This window comes from Bombus bifarius, unplaced genomic scaffold, assembly GCF_011952205.1.
Source record: "Bombus bifarius isolate JDL3187 unplaced genomic scaffold, Bbif_JDL3187 scf7180000008401, whole genome shotgun sequence".
Lineage (NCBI taxonomy): Eukaryota > Metazoa > Arthropoda > Insecta > Hymenoptera > Apidae > Bombus > Bombus bifarius.
Window position 1 is genome coordinate 192,883 of NW_022884639.1, and position 23,250 is coordinate 216,132.

Consider the following 23,250-nt stretch of genomic DNA (forward strand, 5'->3'; position numbering starts at 1 on the left):
GCGAACCTTTGAATACTCAATTCTAATTAACTATTTTGTTTCTATTCATCAGTTATCTCATTATCATCTGGTCAATTCATAGTTCATATATAACAAAAGACATATAAATATGCACCAAATAAATATATGCGTGCTTCCTATTTAGCATACGTTCATTAGAAATGAAAATAACATGAAAATAAATTAGTCAAGTATGCGCTAAGAAATGTGCTGCTCACAAATATCAGCGAGAAAATATAACTATTAGTTAAAATAACTTTACATAATGGTTGTGTTAAAGATTGTTTTGAATAAATTATGTTACATTTTTGGGAATTCACCGGATGTGTGCCATTTAATTTTGTTATATCTCATTCTGTTGCAGATACTAAGGTGATTTTGAACTTTTTTAAGCTCAATGTTCTTTTTTTGTAAGTTCTACGTCATAGCCGATAAAAAGCACAATCCAATGATCTGTCATAAGGTGACCCTGAGTTGATCTTGTACCTGAAAATCAGATAAAATAGGGAGTGTAATTGTATCGGTTGCTTTGAATATTTCTATCTAAAGTTTTCGCCGCTTATCTTTGCTTATATCTGCAAAGAATGTAGGGATGATTGATGAACTGCTCTAAGCGTATCTAATGTAATTTTGGCGCACGCTCTTTCGATACGCTCCATCTTCTTTTTTCAATCATTAACTCTAAGGTGATTTCTGAGCAGGTACATTATGGCATAAACGCGATAACCGCGTTTGTTGTTAGTCTTTTGTGCTAATGACTTGTTTGATCATGTATTCACAAAAATCTTAATTCAAGTACTACGACTATAACTGTATACTATCGAACAGTCGAGACTGACGAGCTTCCGTTCCTAAATCTTGACCCTCTCCTTTCCTTGTTTTGAGCGTATGTTTATGATATTTTGAGAGAAGCAGCACCTACGTGCGCGGTGATATCCTCCTTTGTTTTGAATGAATACGCGTGCAGAGAGCAGATATTACAGCGATTCGAAAATAGGATGCTACAAATAATAGGAAATGCATCATTATACGAGATGTAAGATCATAGAAATTTACAAATAAAAGAAATCAAACACGAAGGCAGTAAATGCTACAAATGTTACAGTATGCTACAAAACACAAGGCACGCGAACAGTAATATTTTAATGCAGAAACAGGCCCCAAATCGATGTTCAAAATGTTTACCTATGCTGCAGGCAAACCTCCCGTGTTCTTTATTTTCTATTTTCTGCCTGCATTCATTTAATATCTGTACCTTCAAAGACTACCTAGGAAAGTACTGGAAACATCTTATATATTACATTCAAATTTTTATCTCATATTATATTGTATGCGGTTACTAAGAGCCACATAAGAACTTGAAAGAAAGCATTCGCTGACTGCCTGGATGGTTTAACCAGCATCTGCCCCACAAGTGGAAGATCCGCATTCGAAACCTGGTCGAATAACACGAACGGAGGTATGTTTTAGTCCCTACAACGTTTAATTTCACTTGTCTTTATGTATTCAATATTGAGTACTTATTGTGTATACTTACTCTATATTTATGTAAGGAAACGCGAGGTTTCAAACGTTCGTAACGGTGGGCTGAATTCCGTCATCCGTGGATCTAGGAGAAGATAGCGAACACTTGATGGCGTCGCAAATTATGCCTTTTGCGTCACTGGCTAGTGGGCCTTGACGATTTCGTGATGCAACGCCTAAAATACTCGAGTGTTTTTAGTAGAATCGTTGCTGACACGGGAGTACTGCCTATCCTTCGAGTTTTACGCCGATTCAAAGTGCAATGCTGTTATAAAAACACTGGATTTTATTCACTTGAAATTCATTCACATTGAATTTATTACTTAAATTTCATGGTCAAGTTTATTTGAAACGTTTTATTCAAGTGGTTTCTTCCCATACTTTTATATTATACAGGGAATTACCTGCGGGCCCGTCCAGGTAGAAAGCTGATATCTTTTTCTATTTATTTCTTGATCTTGTAATGCTTCTGCGTAAACTTTACTTACAATTTTACTTTTATTCCCAGTCGGAATTAATATATATCGATTTTGTGAACTTCCGGATCTAGATATAGACATATTATTACATAGGCATATTATTACCGATGAGAAAAACATTCTTACTTTAAATCTGTATCTATGTATTTATGAATTTAAACTTACCATTTGTTGATAATTATTGCGAGAGAAAGTTTAGCTGGAACCTACAATAGTTCGAACGTGAAAAGCAGATCGGCGGGAACTATGAGAATTCGGGGTTTAGGTGCTACCTCTATCGTCAGTAATATGATCATATAAACTGATTTCGAAATTGGCTAGGAAAAACCGTCGGAAAACTGAGTCGTCTCTAGTCGTGAAAAATCTACATGGAAAGTTATCGTATTCCAGGATCTTGCGAGACAGATAGAAATGAATCGAGAATCTCAGCAGACATAGCATGACACGCAAGCGTTGAACCTAACCTTCTTGTTTTCCATTTTGATTTTTCTATGTTTATTTTTATGTATGATAATTATGAATGATATGAAATCTATATTATATGAGACTACACAACAATATTATTATGGATCCAGGCTATACATGATTATCTAAGAAGTAACCGCGAATTAGATAATTTATACTATCTGTACTGATATACTAATGTTAAAAACGACTACGTACTTTACACCGTGTCGTATGTACAGTAGTCCTTTCGATATCATTTTATACATAATCAAATTATATGCATTATTCTGTATGTACTTCTAATGAAAAACTATAGAAACCAACATGCATTTCAGATTTCAATATTTTTTAAATATGTTATAAAGCATTTTGAGCAACTTTTTCCTCTAATGTAACTATAAATCAGCATACACATATTCTGGTACATAGTATCCATGATATTCGCAAAAAATTATCGATATAATTGCGTGTCCATAATAGCGTATGCTATTTCATTCCCAAATGCCGGGACGAGTATATTTACGTAAACGAAATCTTTACCCAACAGGCAGCTACATGTACAGTAGGAAATCGTTCAAAATGTTGATTTCTACGACATATCCAAAAAATCTTCCAAATTCAGTTAGACTTTCTACTTTTCTAATGTTATAAAGGAAAGGTCAACATGTAAGGTACGTGTGCATCAGATTACACTTTGCTCGATGGATAGTCAAGGTCACGGCAGACACGCCAGATATCCGTCACTTTCGCTACGTGATTATTTTGAGGAAATGTTCTTTCCAATGGAGAATAAATTATTCAAATCGCTTGAGTAGCTTTTGAGATTACACTGGACACACGCATCCTGGCGTGGAAATCGTCTTCCTTTATGATATAAATATCGGCAAAGAATGTTCGATACGCCAACTGGTGGCAGAAGATTAAAATGCATCATTAATGTAGAAAATTGACCTTATTTATTTATGCATACATTTATGCATGATACGTTAAAAAGTTGCATCTGCTATTTCATACAATAACGCAAAGAAAAATTACGGCTGTCTTCATTTTTTGTTTTGAATATGTTTGAGTTACAAATTGATTCAAAAACGTCTTCTTAACTTGAAAACTGCATTTACGTGCATTTATTAAGATTTGTGAGGAAATTATAAAACGCTTGCGTTCAACGTTCAAACATGTACGTAAAAATGAATTTAAGATAATTTAAGTTATGCGGTTTGTGATTCTTTTTTATTTTACACAGAATTACAAGTTAGCGGATTCCTTTACACAAATATACAGAACCTGTATGCAACATGGTCCCTGCTTTTGCAGGAACGAAATATCTCTTATTGTACACATAGAATAAATTCGTATTTTCTTGACCAGTATTAATGAATACAATTTAATGTAACACTAAGGTAAGATTAAGAGATCTTTTCAATGAACTTGGACTGAGTCAATCTAGCTTATTTTACAAAAGTTCGCATTTGTCTTGTCTAATACAATTGAATATTTATACACAATGTAATTCGCGTGTAATAAAGTTGAGGGTCCATGCATAGAACTTTTTCGATGCAATATATTATACAATCTTACACGTTTATACCATTGATTATTTTTACAGCAATGTTAATGAAATTTGTACAGAATATATTCTGCTTCATACTCTAAGTATGTACATGAACCGTTTTTCTCTGGCAGTTTTTAAATTTCTTTTTTGTATTGCCACACTCATTACTTCAAAATCGGAGAATCAATGTTTTGCAATGAGGCTACAATTTATACTATCGTAGAAAATCTAATGTGAAACATCGCATAGTATGAAGTTAAAATTATTATGAAAGTTGCATAGTATGAAGTTAAAATTATTATGAAAGTTGCATAGTATGAAGATTGGTAGAATAGAAGATTGTGTAAAAAAGTATGGGAAACGTTTTTGATATTGCTTCGAATAGAAAAAACGTAGTCAAAATCACCACAGTGGGAAGATACGATAAATGCAGTTGAAGACTTCCTAAACACTTTTGGCATTCCTTTGGATACCGATCGATGATTTCGGCTTCTCGATTTCTTGTTGTGCTTCCCCTCTTACAGTAAACGTTACGTAATATTTTTTCGAACGATCCAGTCTTTCAGCTGGAAGAGCTATTATTTGCTTCTCTTCTCCATGTGTTACTTCCACCTGCAACAAAGATAGAATTTTTTGTATAGTTTCTTAACGTAATTTTTAAAGAAACACGCACATTACTCATATTATTTTTGTTCAAATAAGTAAGCACATAAGGATTTCATTTGATACGAACTAACTTGATTTGAATCAAGTATTTAATTACTTAGTATTTAATTATCGCACTAATGCAACTCTTGCATAATTATTTTCAGTTTAAATGACTAGATTTTACCCTCATTTGCCCCTTTCCACGGCTCTCTATCTTCGGAAGAAGATCCGCTTGTTCTTGGCCGCCTCCACCTACTGCAATTATAATCTACAATCACAATAGGGAAACTGATTCCTTTTGAAAGTCATTTGGATTGGATTCTCGTATTCAGCATACCATTTCGGAATTATTAATCATAAAAATAGTAACATTCCTTTAAACTTTTCGCGATTATGTATATGTGTCTCATGGATATTTTTTCAAAAAAACGTTGCGAAACTTTTGTGTATAAAAATTTCTTATGAAAAAATTTTCTATTATTTCCCAACTTATTAATTATTTAGAACGTTAATGGTGGAAGGTTGAGAAATATTCTTGAAATGTTATCATATCAAACGTTGATAATTAAAAGAAATTAAAGAATACAATTAACATTGTATAAATTTTCTTATTCAACTATTTCACGTATAAACGTCTGAAATGGAATCCTGAAACCTATCAACTACGACAATGCACGGAAATAACGTACGATATGTGTACGCTGGGAAAGAAGTGTAAGCACTAGTGGCGTGATGACAGCGGTGAGTTTTTTGGATGCATTGCTTCGCTTCCATACAGAAGTCTGGAGTTGCTGGCCTTTTTTGAATCTTCCTGAGCTGATCGTACAGGAAGGCCTCGAAGTGTCTAGTAAGAAATATTAATTACATTTTCATTCACAATACTATAAAAATATACGCTAAGTCAATTAAGGAATCATTATGAATGGTTTTATAGCATCAGTAAAGTAAACAGCAGCAAACGAGTCCTATATATAGACTCGATAGACCGTCATGTTATTCATATGATACTTTTAAAAAAATGGATTTTAAGACAGTCGTTACAAAAAATGCACAGACACATAAAAATCAAAGTGACACAAAAAACGATCTTCTAATTGTTTTAAACAGCGTATTTTTTTATATTTAGAAAACAATAACCTGAACGTTAAGGGTTGATCGTATTTTGCCACACCAAGGGTGGGTCCAGACATCCCAGCTTTATGGAAAGCATCCACCTGAAACAAAGGATATAATTCAGTGTGATTTTAGATCCTGATTAAGTATTTTGAATTAAATAAAATCTTAAATTCCAATTAAACAGATCAATGCGTAGATTATGTTGCATTCCATAGGGAGAAATAGGCAGGATTATTACTTGTCTCTTAACCAAAACTTGTTCATTCGCTCTGCCATGACGTATCTGCAGTCTCTTCAGTTCCATCAGTTGGAAGAATATCTTTCTTTCCAAGTGATATCGTCGTAAACTGATTTGGACATCTCTTATTATGGTGTCTTTGTTAAGGGATTGTTGCTTATCGGTGTTTGGACAACATTTCATGATCCTTCTTCTCGGTATCCGTGATACCCTAGGACTGGGTTCTATGCCACTATCCCTGCCGCCGCTGTCACGGCGTTGTTTCCCTTGCAGTCGACTGACTCTACTTTCCTGAGGACTTTGAACTCGTGTCAAACGAGTTCGAGTACCGGATTGCACCTTTGTGAAATGAAGAGAAAAAATAATTGGTTACGAGAAGACAATCTTCTGGTTGCAATGTTATTTACACAATATGTATTACAATACTATTGTTGATGTGTTGTTTGATATGGTGAATCCAATATTACGAATTAATGTGAATCTATTTCGTACTAAAATATGACATTAAATAATGAAACATTCTCGATGGTAAATTTGAAAAAGATGGTCAAGGCAATCTTGTACATTTATGTGCCTTTTCATTTTCACAAATTTCTACCACTGATCGATACGAATAAATACGAATGGTACTCGCATGTTGTTATTGACATTATAAACATTTAATTTTCAAATTCACGCACAAGAAGCTTATTTTATCTTTTAAACTGATTATACATATTTATACATATACAAAAATTATATTTCATATTTTTATATTGGGTGTATAGTAAATGTCACATTGAATTGCATCATATTGATTTCAGGGATGAAATAAACTTGCAAAAATTGAAATACTGTAAATAATGAAATTTTCCCCATTAAATATGTCACAAAGTATATTGTAGGGAAAGACGTAAGATCCACCGGGTTATCGCCAATCTCACAAACGACGAGGAAAGACTAAATACTATTTCTATTCTACTTTTTCTACCATCAGAATTAGCCTACTTGGGATAACGAGTCGGTCGCCGAAGTCCTGCAAACATCATGTCCAGCTCGAGACATTTCTTCCTCGCTCGTGCTTGGCAATACCCTGATGACACCCATCTCATTATCATCCTCGGCTTCCGTCTCGTGTTCTCCGTCCTCCCCGATAGCGTCTCTGATCTCCTTGTCAATCTCCTCGTCCTCTTCGTCCCATTCTGGACTCTCAATCACCGCCACTATAGCGCTCCTATCTGGAGAACGTTCTTCTGAACTTTCGAACAAACATTTTCTTACCGACGATCGTCCAGTTTGTCTAATTTTTCCCGTTGACGGTCTCGAGCGTCTGGTTTGCGCCGATTTCGGAGAACTCGAGGAACTTTCGTCAATATATCGAAAGGTCTCTACTAAAAGCACGGCAAACGGTATAAAGACACTCATGGAGTGGTTTCAGTACTCACCTGTCCCCAGTGCGTCTTCCATAGGATGTGTCTTCACTTTTTTAGCTTCGTCTTCATCCTTGTGATCTTCTAAATCGGACTTTGCAGGAGACGAGTCTTGAGCAACTTCCTCCTCGTCGTAAATCTTTCGTTTCGTGGCAGTTGGTGTATCTGCGCTTAACGATTTGTCTTCCATTAACGCAGAGTCTTTGGAGGATGAGAAATCGACAGATTTTCTATGAGCAGTTTGTTCCTTCTCATCCGGTGACTCCTTGCTCGAGCTTTTTGTTAAGACGGTCGATGTGGCCTCTTTCGTTTGTACCCCGTCAACAGCAATTTCATCCTCCTTCTGCACTTCTGACGTCTTCTCTGCAACTACTTTGCTCGTTTTTTCCCTGGACAATTTCATGGAAACGTTTTTCGTGGAAGATTCGCGCTTCTTACCAAATTCTTTCCTCTTTTGAGTCCCGCCGCTCTTTTTGGGACTCTCATCCGACTTCGAAGACGAGGACTTTGATCTTCTTTCATCGAAAGACGCCTTTCTCTTTACGGTTGCAGATTTAACTTTTGATTTACTTTTCGTTTCTTCCGACGCCGACTTTTTCTCTTCTCCTTCTGACGGTGAAACGCCTTCCACGGCTGTCCTTGGTGTAGTGTCCTCTTTCTCTAAACCTATTTGACTTTCCGGACTTCCAGATTTGGTCGCTGTCTCCGAATCTTCGTGGTCCTTCACTAAGATCGACTCAGACACGTCCGTTTTCTCACTACGCGTCTCTTTATCGAAATTCTCGTCAGGTTTTGTTCCAGATGACGCTTCGTCTGATCTGGAAACGAGATCGTTTTCCTGTCGGCTCTGGTGTCGTTGATACTCTTCAGAATCCAACGTGGGACTTTCCGACTCAATCGGCCCGCGTGCATCTAACCTGCCTGGAAAGAGGACTCTACAGAAAATTGGCAGAAACTTTTTTTAAATAAAATCTACAGGAAATTAACAAAAATGTTTCTTTAACAGTAAGTTACAGTTTCAATATATTACGCATAAAAATAAATTCAGTAACAATGATATTGACATACAATCCAGCTGTTATTCCGTTTAAAGTCTTACCTTTCTCGCTTTCATCTTTCCTCCGATCTTTTTTCTTTGCCTCATCACTAAACGAGGTCTCGATTTGATCATCCTGATCTTTTCTCGTGTGGTCCACGGCTTTCGTGTCTTCTTTCTCTCGGTCTGATTTTACATCTTCCTTCTCTTGGTCCCGTTTGGAATCTTCCTTCTCTCGACTCTGCTTCGAGCCTTCTTCTTGTTCAATTTTCTCTTGTGCAACCTGCTGTCTCATTTCTTCCACATCTTTCTTCAAACTGGCAGCTTTCTGCACGAGATCGGTACGTGATGCGTCACTCTGCTCTAAAATATCGTCCGCTTTGCCTGAACTAACGTCTCCCGCTATTTCTTGCATCTCGATCACTTCCGTTCTTAATCTGTCGTCGAAGGTGACTTCCTTCGAAGCTTCCGCTACGGATTTTGGCGTATCTGGACCCTGATCTTTATGGACCATCGCTGTCACAACGACGCGTTCCACCGTTTCTTGGCTGGTGCTGTCGGTCACGTCTCTACGATATCGACTTTCAACGATGTTCCCTTCGTTTTGCTTTTCCTCGTCTATCGATGTTCTAGGTGTTTGTTCGCTGTGAAGCGTTGATTCTGTTGGTCCTTGTTCTTTGTCCAGCGAATGCATTCGATCGGTTGCACTCTCGCCATTGTCCGATGTTTTCGATCTGCTGGATTTCAATTTCCTTCTGGTGCTTCTGTGAGTCTTTGTGAATTTCGTTTCTCTTGAACTTTCCCTGGGTGTCTTTGATCTTCTTCCAGACACCACCTTCTCGCATTTCCTCTCCAAAGATTTTCGTACCACCACCACTTCCAGGCTATCGTCGCTCACGCTTTCGTCGTCATCGCCTCTCTTTGAACCCTCCGTTCCATTAGTTTTGCTCTCGTCTTTTCTCGAATCGAATTTTTGCTTCGACGTGTCGTTAGCGCGTTCGTAGCTGCCTGACTCTGAGGATGATCCGCTTGAGTCGTGTCTGGATTTCGATGATCGTTTTTTACTTCTTTCCCTTCTCAATTTTCGATCCGTATCATCTTCTTCGTACCTGCAATATGTTGTCGTGATTATTTATTTAAGAGTGTACTTTGGAACAAATAATAGATTCGTTACTATTCATATTTAAAGTTATGAATAAATTGAAATCTCATCTCTGCAGGATGATTTGACATTTTATTACTACTTTAAGTTCTCCGAATAATTGATAGTTTCCGATTATGATAGTAATTAAATAAAAAAGATTATATTCGTGCGATTTGAAAGTATAATTTGTGAACGTTTCAATTTATGTTTTAAATATTACGTTTCGATTTCTCAATTTCCATACTTTCGAATTTGCAAATTCTTAACCTGCAAACCATCAGACATTTAGGTTTTTAGGTTTTTGTATTTCCAAAATTCCAATCTCTTATACTTTCAAATTAACGAATATTCGCGTTTACAAATCTGCAAATTTGCAGCATTTAAAAATTGTCGAGTTCTTTTTGTGTTTTTTCTACGGCGAAAATAAAAAAAACATAATACTTAATAAACGTAAATGAGTATAAGAAGAATATAATTATGAGAGATATGACGTTCGAGGAGAGACGTCAGGCTTTCGGGATTTCAGTGTTGCCAATATCAAAACATAGCATTGCTCGTTTCATTTGCTTTATGCTGTTTGTCTTCCTACGTTAACGAAGTTTGTTAGTTTTACAGATTGTAAGTGAATCGTGGTAGCGATGTGGCCGGCGGTGCTTTTAACGGAATATTTTGTAGCTTGTAACTCGAGTGTTCGGCATCGGATCAGCAAAGGCTTTTGATCACCGATGCTGCACTGCCACGTGCATTTCCGTCGAAGCGCACGTCGAGCTGTCTGTCTTTTTCCTCTATGTCTCCCTGTAAGATCGTGTTATATTTCAAAGCAAGTCTACTGCACTTTGTATTTGCATTTTCCTTCGCAAGTTGTTCGTCGAGTTCACTTGCACTGTCATAAAACTTAAAAATTTCTAGTTTTTTGAAACGAAGTACGTTAAGATGAATTTACGAAATATTTATTTGCAGGTATAGGTTATTTTCGGCGTAGCACGGAAAAATACGAAAGTGCGGTGTCTCTCCCGGGCACTTGAGATAGGTGCTATACTTTTAGTCGGTATTCACACGGCGGCTACAACGACACTGCATCAGTGGATGCTAAATGGGCTTAAATGATGCTTTCAATGTTTAAATTACAAAGAACATGCATCATGTATGATATTATGTGTAACGACAGTGGAAGAAAGAAGAGAAGACAACTAAATTGCAACTCGGGCAAATTACAATGAAAGACAATTGCACTGAAAAACAGAAATAATAATTTCATTGTACTTTATAATTCTATAAAATAAAAATACGTTCTGTATACAAATTTCGACTATATTAATGCATAAATTTATAGAGACTTGTTTCTTGGCACTTACAGTGTTTTCTACAAGCACTTTCCAACTAGCATCAAAGAATCTTGCAGTGAAGAATATAACGAGTGAATGTAACAAGTGTAAATTTTGAGTAGTACATATTAAGCATTGGAAAAATATAAATATGCGTATGTATGCATTAGGTTGTCCAAAAAGTTTCTTTCATTTTATAAAGAAATAATAGACGCACAACATTTTTCGTTTTATATTATTTTATTGAATTATTGTTCTGTTGGAACAAAATGGATCATACATAATTCAATAAAAGAATATAAAACAAAAAATCTTGCGCATTTATTATTTCCTTATAAAACGAAAGAAACTTTTGGGGCAGCCTAATACATCTACTGTACTTCAGCTTCCGCAACTACGCGGTCAGTCGGTGTCCCTAACAGACGTGTTATTCGAGGAAACACCGTATGTAATTTAAAAATATCTTACCGTGCTGATTCGCTACGAGCTCTCCTTTGATGATCTTTTTTCGAGGATGACTTCGATAATCTAACCTCTTCCTCGCTGAAGCTCCGGCTATCCTGGCGCGCCAACTTTCTTAAATTTCCTCTTCGTCGCGTTCTCTTCTTAATCCATTGCTCCTCGTAGTATAATTCCGGAAGTTTGCAACTACGATCTTGTCTACGGGGACTGCTTTCCGTATCGGTGCTGCTATCCAGATGCCTCATTCGCAATTTCGTTGAGAATACTGAAATCGATTCGATAAAAATGAAAAATCCAAAAAATCCGAATCAAACTATTATGGAAATTGCTTCGAAGGGAAATTGGTGAAAGTTGCAGCATTTACGAACGAAAATTTTGTTGTAATACGAAATCGATTATTTGGTAAAATGAACGTACTTGTATTGGTTCTTAAACATGCAAGTAAGTCGGATATTGTCATCAATATCATCATCACCAATATCATTCCTTGAGAAACATTGAACAATTTATTCACAGTTCTACGACAAGTTCCTGAACATTTAATTACGATTTTCTGATAAATCTTATATAATCTAATCATGATCTCCTTTGACAAGTCTCGAACAATTTATTTTCAATTATTACAACCGCCACTATCACCACAATTACTAATCGCAATTAGTATTATCACAACAATAATGCTTTCCACTCTTTCACTATTATCGAATAACTTTTCAATGATTCACACGTGAACGTTCTAGGATTTTCAGACGACTGAAAGAATTGTAAGATAACTTTCTTGATTCTCAGTCATGCTACACTACCACAGTCTTGCAGCTTTCACCACTAACAACACGCATTTCTGCCATGTATAACCAAACCTCTTGTCAGAAATCAAATAAATATTTTAACGTAAGCGATATTTTTATATAAACATTCAATCTCTTTGCACATCGTCCTATTCGTATCTCACCGACGCATCACTTCCTTTGTCAAATCACAGCCGCATTTAGCATGTATTACACGTAGCAATCAACAAAAGACTTGGGTACATCGTACGTCTTATGAAAACGACATTTCTGTTAGAATGAAATGCAAAATTTTACTACAGAGTTGTTACTTTTTATGTCGTTTCTACATTAGGGTAGAGACAGTTGTTGTACATGTATGTGAATATATTATAAGTAATGTAAAATGAAAAGAGAATATTATCGCATGCAATGACAGACGAAACCCTTTGAGATAAGGAGATCCACGTGGGGGTCACTCGATAACATCATCGATAGGATGCGAATGTATCGGATGGCTCACTTAAGCTAAACGATAGGTTAGAAATAGAGATATTCATTAAGATATAAAAGCTTCAACAGCGTGTGAGAAGGTCCCTAACCTCGCAAAAGGATACGATAAAATAATTGTATATAATACGTACTAATAAGCTTGCCACAAATGTGCATAAAGCTTGTACCATAAACAGGAAGTGATACATCAGATTTGATTACGGTATAGTACGACAAATATGCAAATTACCACTATCTCGTACCGGTATCTTAATGGAGATTGTCATTCGCGTGCTATTAATCCTCATTGTTACAACGAATTATCAAATGTCCCTAGGAATAATGTTATGAAGAAAAAGTGGCGGTTTATAAGAAAAATTTTAACGCCAAAAAGTCTGATATTGCGTCTTTGAAGCTCATAGCATAGAACATAAAATTTTTTCTCCGCATAATACACGTTATAAGACTTTTCTTATACTTAATACACTTTAAAGACATTTTTGTAAATAAATACGTATATACCTGACCTGACCTTTATTCGGCACAGTTTTCTGCATCCTCAATTTCTGTGCCGTAGTACCACCGTGCATTTGGATCAATTTCGCACAATCCCTGTGTCCCCTGTAAAGCGCCGCGTCCAGAGCTGTCATCAGATTGCCTTTGCTAGTTCGGAGAACAGCATTGATCCTCGCGCCATTGTCCAGAAGAACCTTGCACACATCCAAATGTCCGTGAAGTGCAGCCACATGCAAAGGTGTCTTGCCATCTTGCGTGGCAACGTCCAAAGTGCTTGGTCGTTTTTTCGCCAACCATTTGATTAATTCGATCCTACCGGAAGCAACAGCTTCATGGGCGACACCGGTTCCTCGTACACTTCTCGCGTAAAGAGAACCACCGTGCTGGGCAAGAATCTTCAAGGTTTCCAGTTGTCCTTTCGCTGCCGCACAAAGTGCTGGTCTAAAATATTTCAGATTTTTTTTAACTTTGAGCTTTCTTTGTATTTTCGTCTAAGCTGGATATTTTTCATACTCTCGTTTGATTTAGCTTTTCTCTTATATTTCCTGGAAGCCAGATATTACATATTTTAGCTCACTTCCATTTATACATTCATTTTAACTTTATAACTGCTCGAGTCACATTCCTTAGTTTTCATATCTAAAGGCAACGTCTATGTATGTGAGTACATTGTATCAGAAACGTGTATCATTATTGATAATGACAGTCTGTCTATATGTAGTATCTATAGACTGTCTGGTATTGTCTATTATTATGTATGTACGTATGTGTATATGCAAGATAATAGTGTCAATGCACCCTATGACCTATGAATTTTAATACTATAATACTGACAGGACAAAATTAATGTTGACATAGATGCAGTATAGTCGGTAGAAGAAATACAGTAAGGTCATAAAACCGGTTAGGGGTAGATTATTGGTAAAGTATAGGTAGGCCGTAAAGAAAATAATTATAAATTGAGGCATTTTGAGAGACATAAGGACCTAGTTCAAGACGCTGTACGTATGATGTGAATCATCAAATGGTATAGTTAAAAAATTGACCTGTTTCTTAACGTTACAGGAAAATAAAAATTATCTAAATTACAATATAAATATAAATTTTCTTATTATTTTATTTAGATATATAGAAATATAAGATTTCGTTGAGATTTAAATTTAATCAAAAGATAATTTTAATAACAACCCTTCCTAAAAAATTTCAAGTGTATTTACTGAAAACTTACTGAGTTATGAATGCACTCAGTTTAATAAACCCTGTCTTGAGAAAGACGTTCTAATTTATGACCTCACTGTTTTGAGACCACTGATTAAACGCGTATTCGACTACTACCAAAGACTCTCGAAATAAAAATCTAAACTTCTATCACTTTTGTCGTACATCAAGATGTTGAAATGCCCTAACAAATCTTTCGTTTATGAAGCTTTTACCATAGAAAGCTAGAACGAGTATTCTCTGAGAACTATGCACATCCAATCTACTTAATAGATTAGTGAAAAATAAATTTTCTGTTTTAATTGACAGTCTCGTTAATATCAATACAATTTGTTTCTTATTTTAACCGACAAAATTGTATCATAAAATTGAAGTCTGTGCTTCAATGAACATTCGTTCCAGCTTTCTACAGTACTTACGTTCTACCCTTTCGATCCTGCCGATTCGGATCGGCTCCTAACTTTAGAATTAAGGCTGTGGCATCAGCGTGACCAAGAGTGGCAGCATAATGTAGGGCTGAACATCCATTATCGTCTACGTGATCAGGGTGAGCACCGCAGAGATTCACTAAGGCCTCGACGCACCTAGCGTGACCTCTGGAAGCAGCGCAATGAAGTGCTGTCAGGCCATCCTTGTCTGCAGCTCCTGCGGCAGCTGAGCCACCGGCTCTATATTTTAATTATTGCTTTTAGAATCATTCGTCTTCTTTCTTCGTTGAACATATATCGAAAAACTACTTCCTACCCGATTTTGATGATTTGTATACTGACTTGGGAAAAGATGGAAGGCATCTCAACTCGATGGATATATTTTCTTCTTTCCTTTTTTGGGTTCGCCGATGTATTCGAAATCGCTTGACCAATCGGGATGATTCGTTTTGCCTCGTAAGGTATATCCTCGCTGATCTCGGTAATAAGCTTTTCCGGATTTATTTATTGCAAACTATTTTCCTTCCGAACAATCTAATTTTTGTTCTCCTATTTCAACAACTTTTATCAACTTTTACCTGTACAGAGAACCGTCGGCCAGGCTTAGTTTTCGAGATGTTCGTAAATGCTGTCGGTAGGTACCATTACAGTGAATTCTGCTTTTAATTGTACATCCGTGGCAGCGTATGCGCGTCAGTATTGCTTCACGGCGCGGCGGCTAGATAAAATTACGTCTAACCTTAATGGGATGGTTGTCTGAGAAAAGGATGTATGTTACATTTCATAAAATTTACAGGGAACGTAAAAACAATTCATTGTTCACTGTAGTAATAAAAGAAGCAGCTGGTGTAACATACAGCATTCTTCAACTTTGTAAAAGAAGTATTAAATTAATAATGAGAAAGTAATTTATTAATTGAAAACATAACATTGGGTATAAAAGTCATTATTTTTTACATTGGCAAGTAAATTTTTGAAAAGTCATAAAAATAATTCTTTCTTTTAACGTACTTGGTAATACGCCTTTCTTCCACTTCTTCGCTACTGTTTACTCTCTTTTCAACTATAGCAACTCCTGACCTCTAGCGTCATTATTGGGTACTAAGAACGTTGCCAGAGATCTTCTACATCATATTGGGCCTTATTCCACGGAAATTTCTTAGGTTTAGATTAGGTGTCATTTTATCTGACCGCCACTGTGGAACGGCCGGTAAACAATACTAACGCATACCTTGCTACGAACGCACAATTATAGGCAGAATTCTCTATAGTGGTACCAACAGTTATTAGTAAATATCTCAAAAATCAAGACCGACTGTGATTTATATGTATAGGAAAAAGATATTCAACATGCCGAGGTTAACAACACATTTCAAAATCATCGAAATCGGAGAGGAGATAGTTTCTCTGCAGTTCCACCATATAATATGTAAGTAGTTTCAGAATTTCGATACATATTTGTCGTTCATACATAGTCGGATCGTTTCTAGATCTCACAATTAATTAATTATATATTACGGTACTTTCGGGATCTTGGTACGTTCACATGCAATTGTAGTTGCATAGTTTCGAGATCTCGATATGTTCGCACGCAATCGGATAGTTTCGAGATCCTGGCGAATTTTGTACTTGCGAGAGCCGGCTCGATCTCGCCCGAGTTTTGCCGACCCGTTCCGAAGCACGAAAGTCTCATGAATTCGAGAATCAATTAAGGTATTTCATACATTTTGCGATATAAATATTTAACGTTGCAAAATTCAATTCTAATCCCAGCGACGTCACTTACGAATGTGTTACTAGTTTTAAAAAGAATTATTTTCTCAAATTACCATTATGTATTGTTAAAATTTAAAGCGTCATTCTTTGCGCGATAAGCTACCCTAAAATAGAATTGTTTTCGGCGTTAACGTTCAACGACAGTGAAAGACCGCGTATTCGAATGAAATCAAACTTTACCTCGCTAAAGCCAACACAGCTTCCACGCTACCGGCACTTGCCGCCCATAGAATCGGCTGTCTTCCATCTTCGTCTTTCGCGTTCACATCGGCACCGAATTCCAGCAGAGTCTGGAGAACTTTTAAACCAACTTTCTTAGGTACAGCAAGTTCCGCAGTCGCAGCTGCACCACAACATTGAGCGGCATAGTGAAGAGGAGATCCTCCGCGAAGATCGGGTGTGGATGGCCGAGCACCCGCTGCTAACACCAAGCGAACACATTCTGCTTCCCCGCACACTGAGCAACAAATAAACATACATTTTTGTTTCTTTATCGAGTTTTCAACTTTGCATGTGTTTATCCCGATATAATTGTTTGCTAACAAGCCAAATTTCTGAAACCTTTTTCAGAGGATATAATTGGGAAGATAGCAATTCAAGGTAATTTAGTTTTTAGAAACAGTTGTAATGTTTCAAGAGATTCATTGCTTACACTTTTTGTACTGCTTATCGAAGTAACCATTAAATTATTTTTTTTATTACTTTCAGTTTCCAATTACTTACAGTATTCTCTAAAGCTACTTATTAAAATGCACATAATGTATTCTGTAATAATATTAATAAGAAATAAATAAATAAATATTTTCATGACTATTATTAAACAATATAATATCATTCGTACTGCAGCAATTTAAATAAATTTAAATTTTAAATTTAATATATAAACTTCGTAGGCCTTTTGCTTTGCAAATGTAATAAACTACATAAGAGCTTGGATTAAACATTTTGAACGATAGGTCTCTGTTTTTATACTAATAAATTTAAGGTGGTTAGTTATTTTAAATATAAACATATAAATAAATTTACTACGCACATTAAACTAGCAATGAACTTTTTTCGCTACAGTAGTAAAATCAAATTTGGTAAACATTATGTTGCAAGAATTAAAAACATCATTATTATGCGTACGCATGTAATTTTTTATTTCTTGTTTTCTCTAAACAAATTGCCATCCAGTTTCATTTTTTGCCAATGAAAAATGCAAATCAGAAATATTAGCAGTTATTATGCAATACATGTCAACTTTATAAAACATGTGCAAAGAGATGTTTCATCTGAATTATCATCATCTATGAAGTTGCTAGCAGCAAGCAAACTAATTTTTATGCGAAGTATTTTCTTGAAGCCGTCGCCTTTCTAAGAAAAAAATATCAACAAATAGTGCATATGTAAGTCAAACAAATCGCGTAGTATAGACTCAGCATTGGTAAGATAGACTTCCTTCGACCATAGTTCTGCTTGTCTTCGATAATAGGCTCGCAAGATAGCATCATGTCCCGCGTGTCCGTATTCGGAACACTCGAGTAACGTTACAAGCGATAAAGCAGCGACATCGACAAGTAGGTCGGAATATTACTTGGTGAGAAGTTGGCTTTGTTGCGTCCGCGCTTACAACTCGAGGCGTTCGTGAATTACACAGATGCGACTCGTCGATAGAGAAAACTTTCTTTTTCATACCGTAAATCCGACAGACGAACGTAATACATGGGCAATTGCGGTGTACGGCTATAAATCTCTGGTCATTTGAATACACCAAGGACGACTATGGTCAATCTCTCGGTTTATCTCGGCGTGGGTCTTGCTCGCGTGTTCCTTAGAGAACCGGAATGACGTCACCAGAACTGACCCACTAACCTTACCTGACCAATACTGAACCCTTATTTTATCGGAGATTAGTAGAAAAGATACGCCCTGTAATTCACAGTTTCCGCAAATTCTAAGGAATCGTTACCGAGCTCGTGTGGCCGTTTGCGATTCGACCTTTCATCCGGCAAAATTAAAGCTGGCTCTTTATAAGCCAATTTATGCCCACTTTCTACCGCGGACTTAAACGACGCTTTGGCTAATCTTGATCGCCAGCGTATTCTCTGACCGTAAAATTACCATTCACGCAAGATGTAGTTATTGTAAATTGAATATTATATGCAGGGTGTAATGTCGTCAGCGTTTGGATGAGCAAGAAAAGATTTCATACAGAGTGCGATTGGAAGTATAGAAATGTACAGGTAAGGATTTCTTTTATGCGTGTAAAGATAAATGAAAATTATAGGTTAAAATTTTTCCATTCGAAGGTTGATTTCTCAGGAATGGGTTAGTCTCGACTTTGAAAATTCATTGCATACATATCATCGCCTTGCTGGAAGTAAGTGACTCTATTAGGAAAGGATATTACGCGAAGGAAATTCTTTCGGAATACAATTTTTCAGGTGTTATAGAAAATGACTAGTAGCTTGATTATTTCACGATGGACAAATTTTGTTTACAAATTATAGTAGTGGTCTTTGGATTTCTAAGATCTTTCTAAAATATCTATTATATAAATATATGTAAGTTTGTATTGTTTATACTGTTAACGAAAAGGTTAGAACAATCTTTGAATTACGATATTCTTGTTATATATTGTAATTTTGTATAACATAAAAGAATGTTACTCCCATCTTCCTTTTGAATTAAAATAAAACACTTGCTTGGAAAAGATGGAACAAATTTTCTTCCTTTATAAATCATCCTAATAAACTAAAACTATGATTAATATACGCTGACTACATTACTAGAGAATCTTTTTAGGAAATACTTGTATAAAATTTTAAACACACCAGCGATATTCCAGGTGATAGGCGGAACACCATGTATAAAATATTGTTGTCTACAAAGAAAGTGCCATGTACAATGTGTCTAGATTGTCTCGAACCGCTCAAATATTTGGAAAAATATGAAAGATAGACAGATGTCAGACAAAGATTGCAATGCAGTGAATAATGCGAAAGACAGAAATTTGTAGCGTTTTAAAGACCTCCAAACGTGAGCTATAAAGATATGTACTAATGAAAAGTCGCCGTATAGTCAAATACACAAGAGTACATTTTTTTGTACCATTCATGTTTCCCAAAATAGTTGAGCGATTCCTGATAAACCGGGCATACTGTATGTACAGATTAAACGTAAAATAAGGAGAAAATAACGGGTAAGATAGAGTGACCGATAAGGTTAGGTCGATTGATTCGAAGTATGTACACATCTAAGTGATTTCCAAGAACACACTTAAACTTTTCGGTAAAATACGTAATTCGAATGTATGGTGTATGTACGTATATCATCAAATACGTAAATGCATCAAGAGTGCCACGCAATGAAACAATTATGAGCCAATTGCAAATAAGGCTATTTAGAGAGTCCTTGGCCAGAGTTATGCATTACTAATCGTTAGAACGAAATTACAACGAAACAGATCGAAATATACGAAACGCGAATACATGGAAAGGTAGAAGCAATAAATAATAAAAGAAATGCATAAATTGATAAGTAAATGTATATATATATATATGTGTGTATGTGTGTGTACATATCGTGCAGTAATAGTTACACTCGTATGACGCTAGTGTAATCGCTAGACTGCGGATTTTTATGCGCTTAGGTACGTGAAATGTGAAACGTAAAAATCCATAGAATGCAGATAACGTAAAAAATGTCACAATGACCATTACACTATTCAGTAAGGAAAATAATTCTCTATCTACGTTACGTTCTTTTAATCGTATACAGGAAAACAGGAATCTGCATAAATATCCTCAGTCTAGTGGTCATCGATCGTCATAGCGTTAAGGATTAGTGATCATAAAAATACCAGTGGCCCAATGAAGAACACTGTGTCCCTCCAGATCCCTGGCATTCACGTCGGCGCCGTTTGCCAATAAAACAGCCACTAATTGCGTATCACCTGCGATGACAGCCAAATGAAGCGGCGTGTGTCCTTCTGCGTCTGGTGCATTTACCAGTTCCGGTGCCGCCGCCGCGACGGCACCTGCGGTTCCAGCGTCCATGCAATAGTGAAGTGCGTTCCTCAGGGTACGATCTCTGTAGCCAATCGTCTCCTCTTGCTCTCTCAACAGCCTTAAAACCCTGGCTCTGTCGCCCTGTTGGCAAGCGTGCATCAAAGGCGTGGCGCCGATTTGAAGCACTCTGGAAAAGTTGAACGACGCCCTTTACACGTCGAAAGGAAATCTCGCGGAAATAATGTACGAGGGTCGTAGGAGAAAGAAAATATATTCACGGAACTTGTTGGAGAAATTTCAAGCAGAACGATCCTTCCTATTTGCCGACGTTTCGCAACCGCGACTTCTTCAAACGTTTTCTAACGATGCTTCAGCTCACGCGTAAGAATCGAGACCCTGCTGCTAAACAGCGCAGCGGTTGAATAAATGCATGCATCGATCGCAGGGGAAAGTGTACCTGTAAGGCCTTTTTTTCTGATGATCCTGATACCGTACGGCGCTGGGCACATCACGCGACCACTGAGTTCCAGGCGTTTTCTGCCTCTGACGATGATTCCTGTATGGTGTCAGCGGGGGCAAGGACACGTCGGCCACACTTTTCTGCTGCTTCGGTTTTGGCTTCTCCTGGACCTTCAACGGGATCGGTGGAGTCTTAGTGTCCATGCCCGTCTCTGCCACCGGTTCACAATTGGTCTGACCTCGCGTGGAAACATCTTCCGCCCTCTCGGCCGATCGAATTCATCGCGCCGAAGAGAATGTCCGGTTCCTCTACCCGTGAACTGGGTCAGCCCTTCGAATAAGATTCCATGTAAACTTTGTCCGCGTCAGCGAATACAAATTTTTAACAGATTCCACGCAATCTTTTTGCGTTATAGTTTCTTTGGTATTTAAGCGAATACGCGTATACAGGGTGGTTGGTAACTGGTGGTACAAGCGGAAAGGGGGTGATTCTACGCGAAAAAAGAAGTCGAAAATATAGAATACAAATTTTTCGTTCGAGGCTTTGTTTTCGAGAAAATCGACTTTGAATTTTCGCTCGGTACGCGTGCACTCTATCACGTCTCGTTATAACGGACCTCACTGTAGATCTTTGTCTCGATGGAAAAATTTAAAAAAAAAAAAGAATAATAAAAAAAAATTTTATTCTATATTTTCGACTTCTTTTTTCGCGTAGAATCACCCCCTTTCCGCGTGTACCACCAGTTACCAACCACCCTGTATATGAAACGAAAATCGGAGTGTGTACTGTAAGCTGTAAATTTAAGTTGCTTTCTTGTTGCGTGTAGATAGCAGATTATGTTAGGGTTATTAAAAAAAGAAAGATTATTGCAAAGATTTGGAAAATTGTTTTCGAGTCAGGGAAACCTTCTGTTTCATAATAACTCTGATTTATTTGGTTGAAGACAGACGATTAAATTCCATTACAGTGAATTACGAGCTTTGTTTCTCAGGGTTTGTCAGAGGTTTCCTTCTCTGTGTTTTTAATTTGTATTATTATATTATTATATTATAATTTATAATTAAGCAATCAAATTGGACGTCTTGATTGAAGTAACAAGTAAACAAATGGATAATTAAAAGCAACAAATGTAATTGAAAAACCCATTGTTATTAGGTATAAAACAATTGTTGAAATACCATTGCGCTTAAATAATTGCATGATCATAAATAAGTAATAAAAGTTAACGCTATAAAATTAACAATAAAGAAACTACGATAACAACGTCATTAATATTTAATAGTCTTTCATGTCACATAAGTATCCATTATTCGGTTATTATAAACGTGTAATTAATGTACGTTAAGGTATAGTAGCCAGCAACGAATAAGAACTGATCGTGAATGAATGTCAAATTCCCTCGGCTATCTGATGTCTCTGCCACATTTTTTACAACCTAATTCTAGCACTGTCTGTTGTTAAATATTGTCTGGCTGAAAACGCTTTAATCAGTGCGCGCCGGGAGTAAACACAGCCACTGCGTGACTGACAGCGAACACCTTACAGTTTACAGCAATCGCAACAATAAACGCTACAGAACTACTCACGGACATGCCCGCAGCGTTGCCGCAAATCCACCAAATTTGACAACGCTGCGACGCGACAATGTGAAGATTTCTATGCAGATTTTTCTAATATCCGTAAGTAAGTTTCGTCGACATCGATCGTACGGAAAGTTTCCGTTTTCCAAAGTAAAAATAGCGAATAGTTTGGATAATGATTAAATTGATTGACACCGAGACCTCGTTCTCATACGAAACAGCCGACACGATCGCAGATCCCATCAGAAGTTTATCACTAAACTCGACCCGAATTTAAAGCTCGGTTACTGACCACGTGGTGGATTGACCAGGTCACTCGCTGCCATAGAAACCTAACGCCACAACACCTATCACTCGTCGAGAGCTATTATGCCGGGTTTCATGGCAAGGTCGACATATCTTCAATTTTCGTTTCTTTCTCCCCTACATCGTTTCCCCCGCCGTGCGATTAAAACGTGCGATAGAACTCGCAAGACATTGAGCGACCGATAAAGCGTCTCGCGCTTGCTTCGTCGAACGACGAATTCAAATAATTGGAGAAGCGAAAAAAAATATTCGAGTAACTTGATCCTTCTACGTTTCACGGATATTTCAATGTCGCGTAAAGTGGTATAAAAAATGGAGGAGAAAAGGAAACGAAG

General features: G+C 36.9%; 1 protein-coding gene across 6 annotated transcripts; it reads right to left on the reverse strand.

Moving 5' to 3' along the window:
* Positions 1-3,656: 3,656 nt before the first annotated feature.
* Positions 3,657-21,455, reverse strand: LOC117212845 (ankycorbin). 6 transcript variants are annotated; one of them, XM_033457912.1, is made up of 16 exons: positions 21,027-21,454; positions 20,422-20,756; positions 16,758-17,034; positions 14,793-15,041; positions 13,172-13,596; positions 11,387-11,645; positions 8,513-9,558; positions 7,852-8,334; positions 7,429-7,776; positions 6,992-7,374; positions 6,005-6,343; positions 5,788-5,864; positions 5,340-5,494; positions 4,835-4,905; positions 4,278-4,614; positions 3,657-4,244 (listed from the first exon to the last, which is right to left on the reverse strand). In XM_033457912.1, the coding sequence occupies exons 1-15, from the start codon at positions 21,230-21,232 to the stop codon at positions 4,447-4,449; spliced, it is 4,821 nt and encodes a 1,606-aa protein (XP_033313803.1). In that variant the 5' UTR covers positions 21,233-21,454; the 3' UTR covers positions 3,657-4,244; positions 4,278-4,446. The 6 variants fall into 6 exon arrangements, with proteins under 6 accessions (XP_033313803.1, XP_033313802.1, XP_033313805.1 ...); XM_033457911.1 differs by having other exon boundaries at positions 7,429-7,782; XM_033457914.1 differs by having other exon boundaries at positions 6,992-7,221; positions 7,429-8,334; positions 21,027-21,453.
* Positions 21,456-23,250: the final 1,795 nt, after the last annotated feature.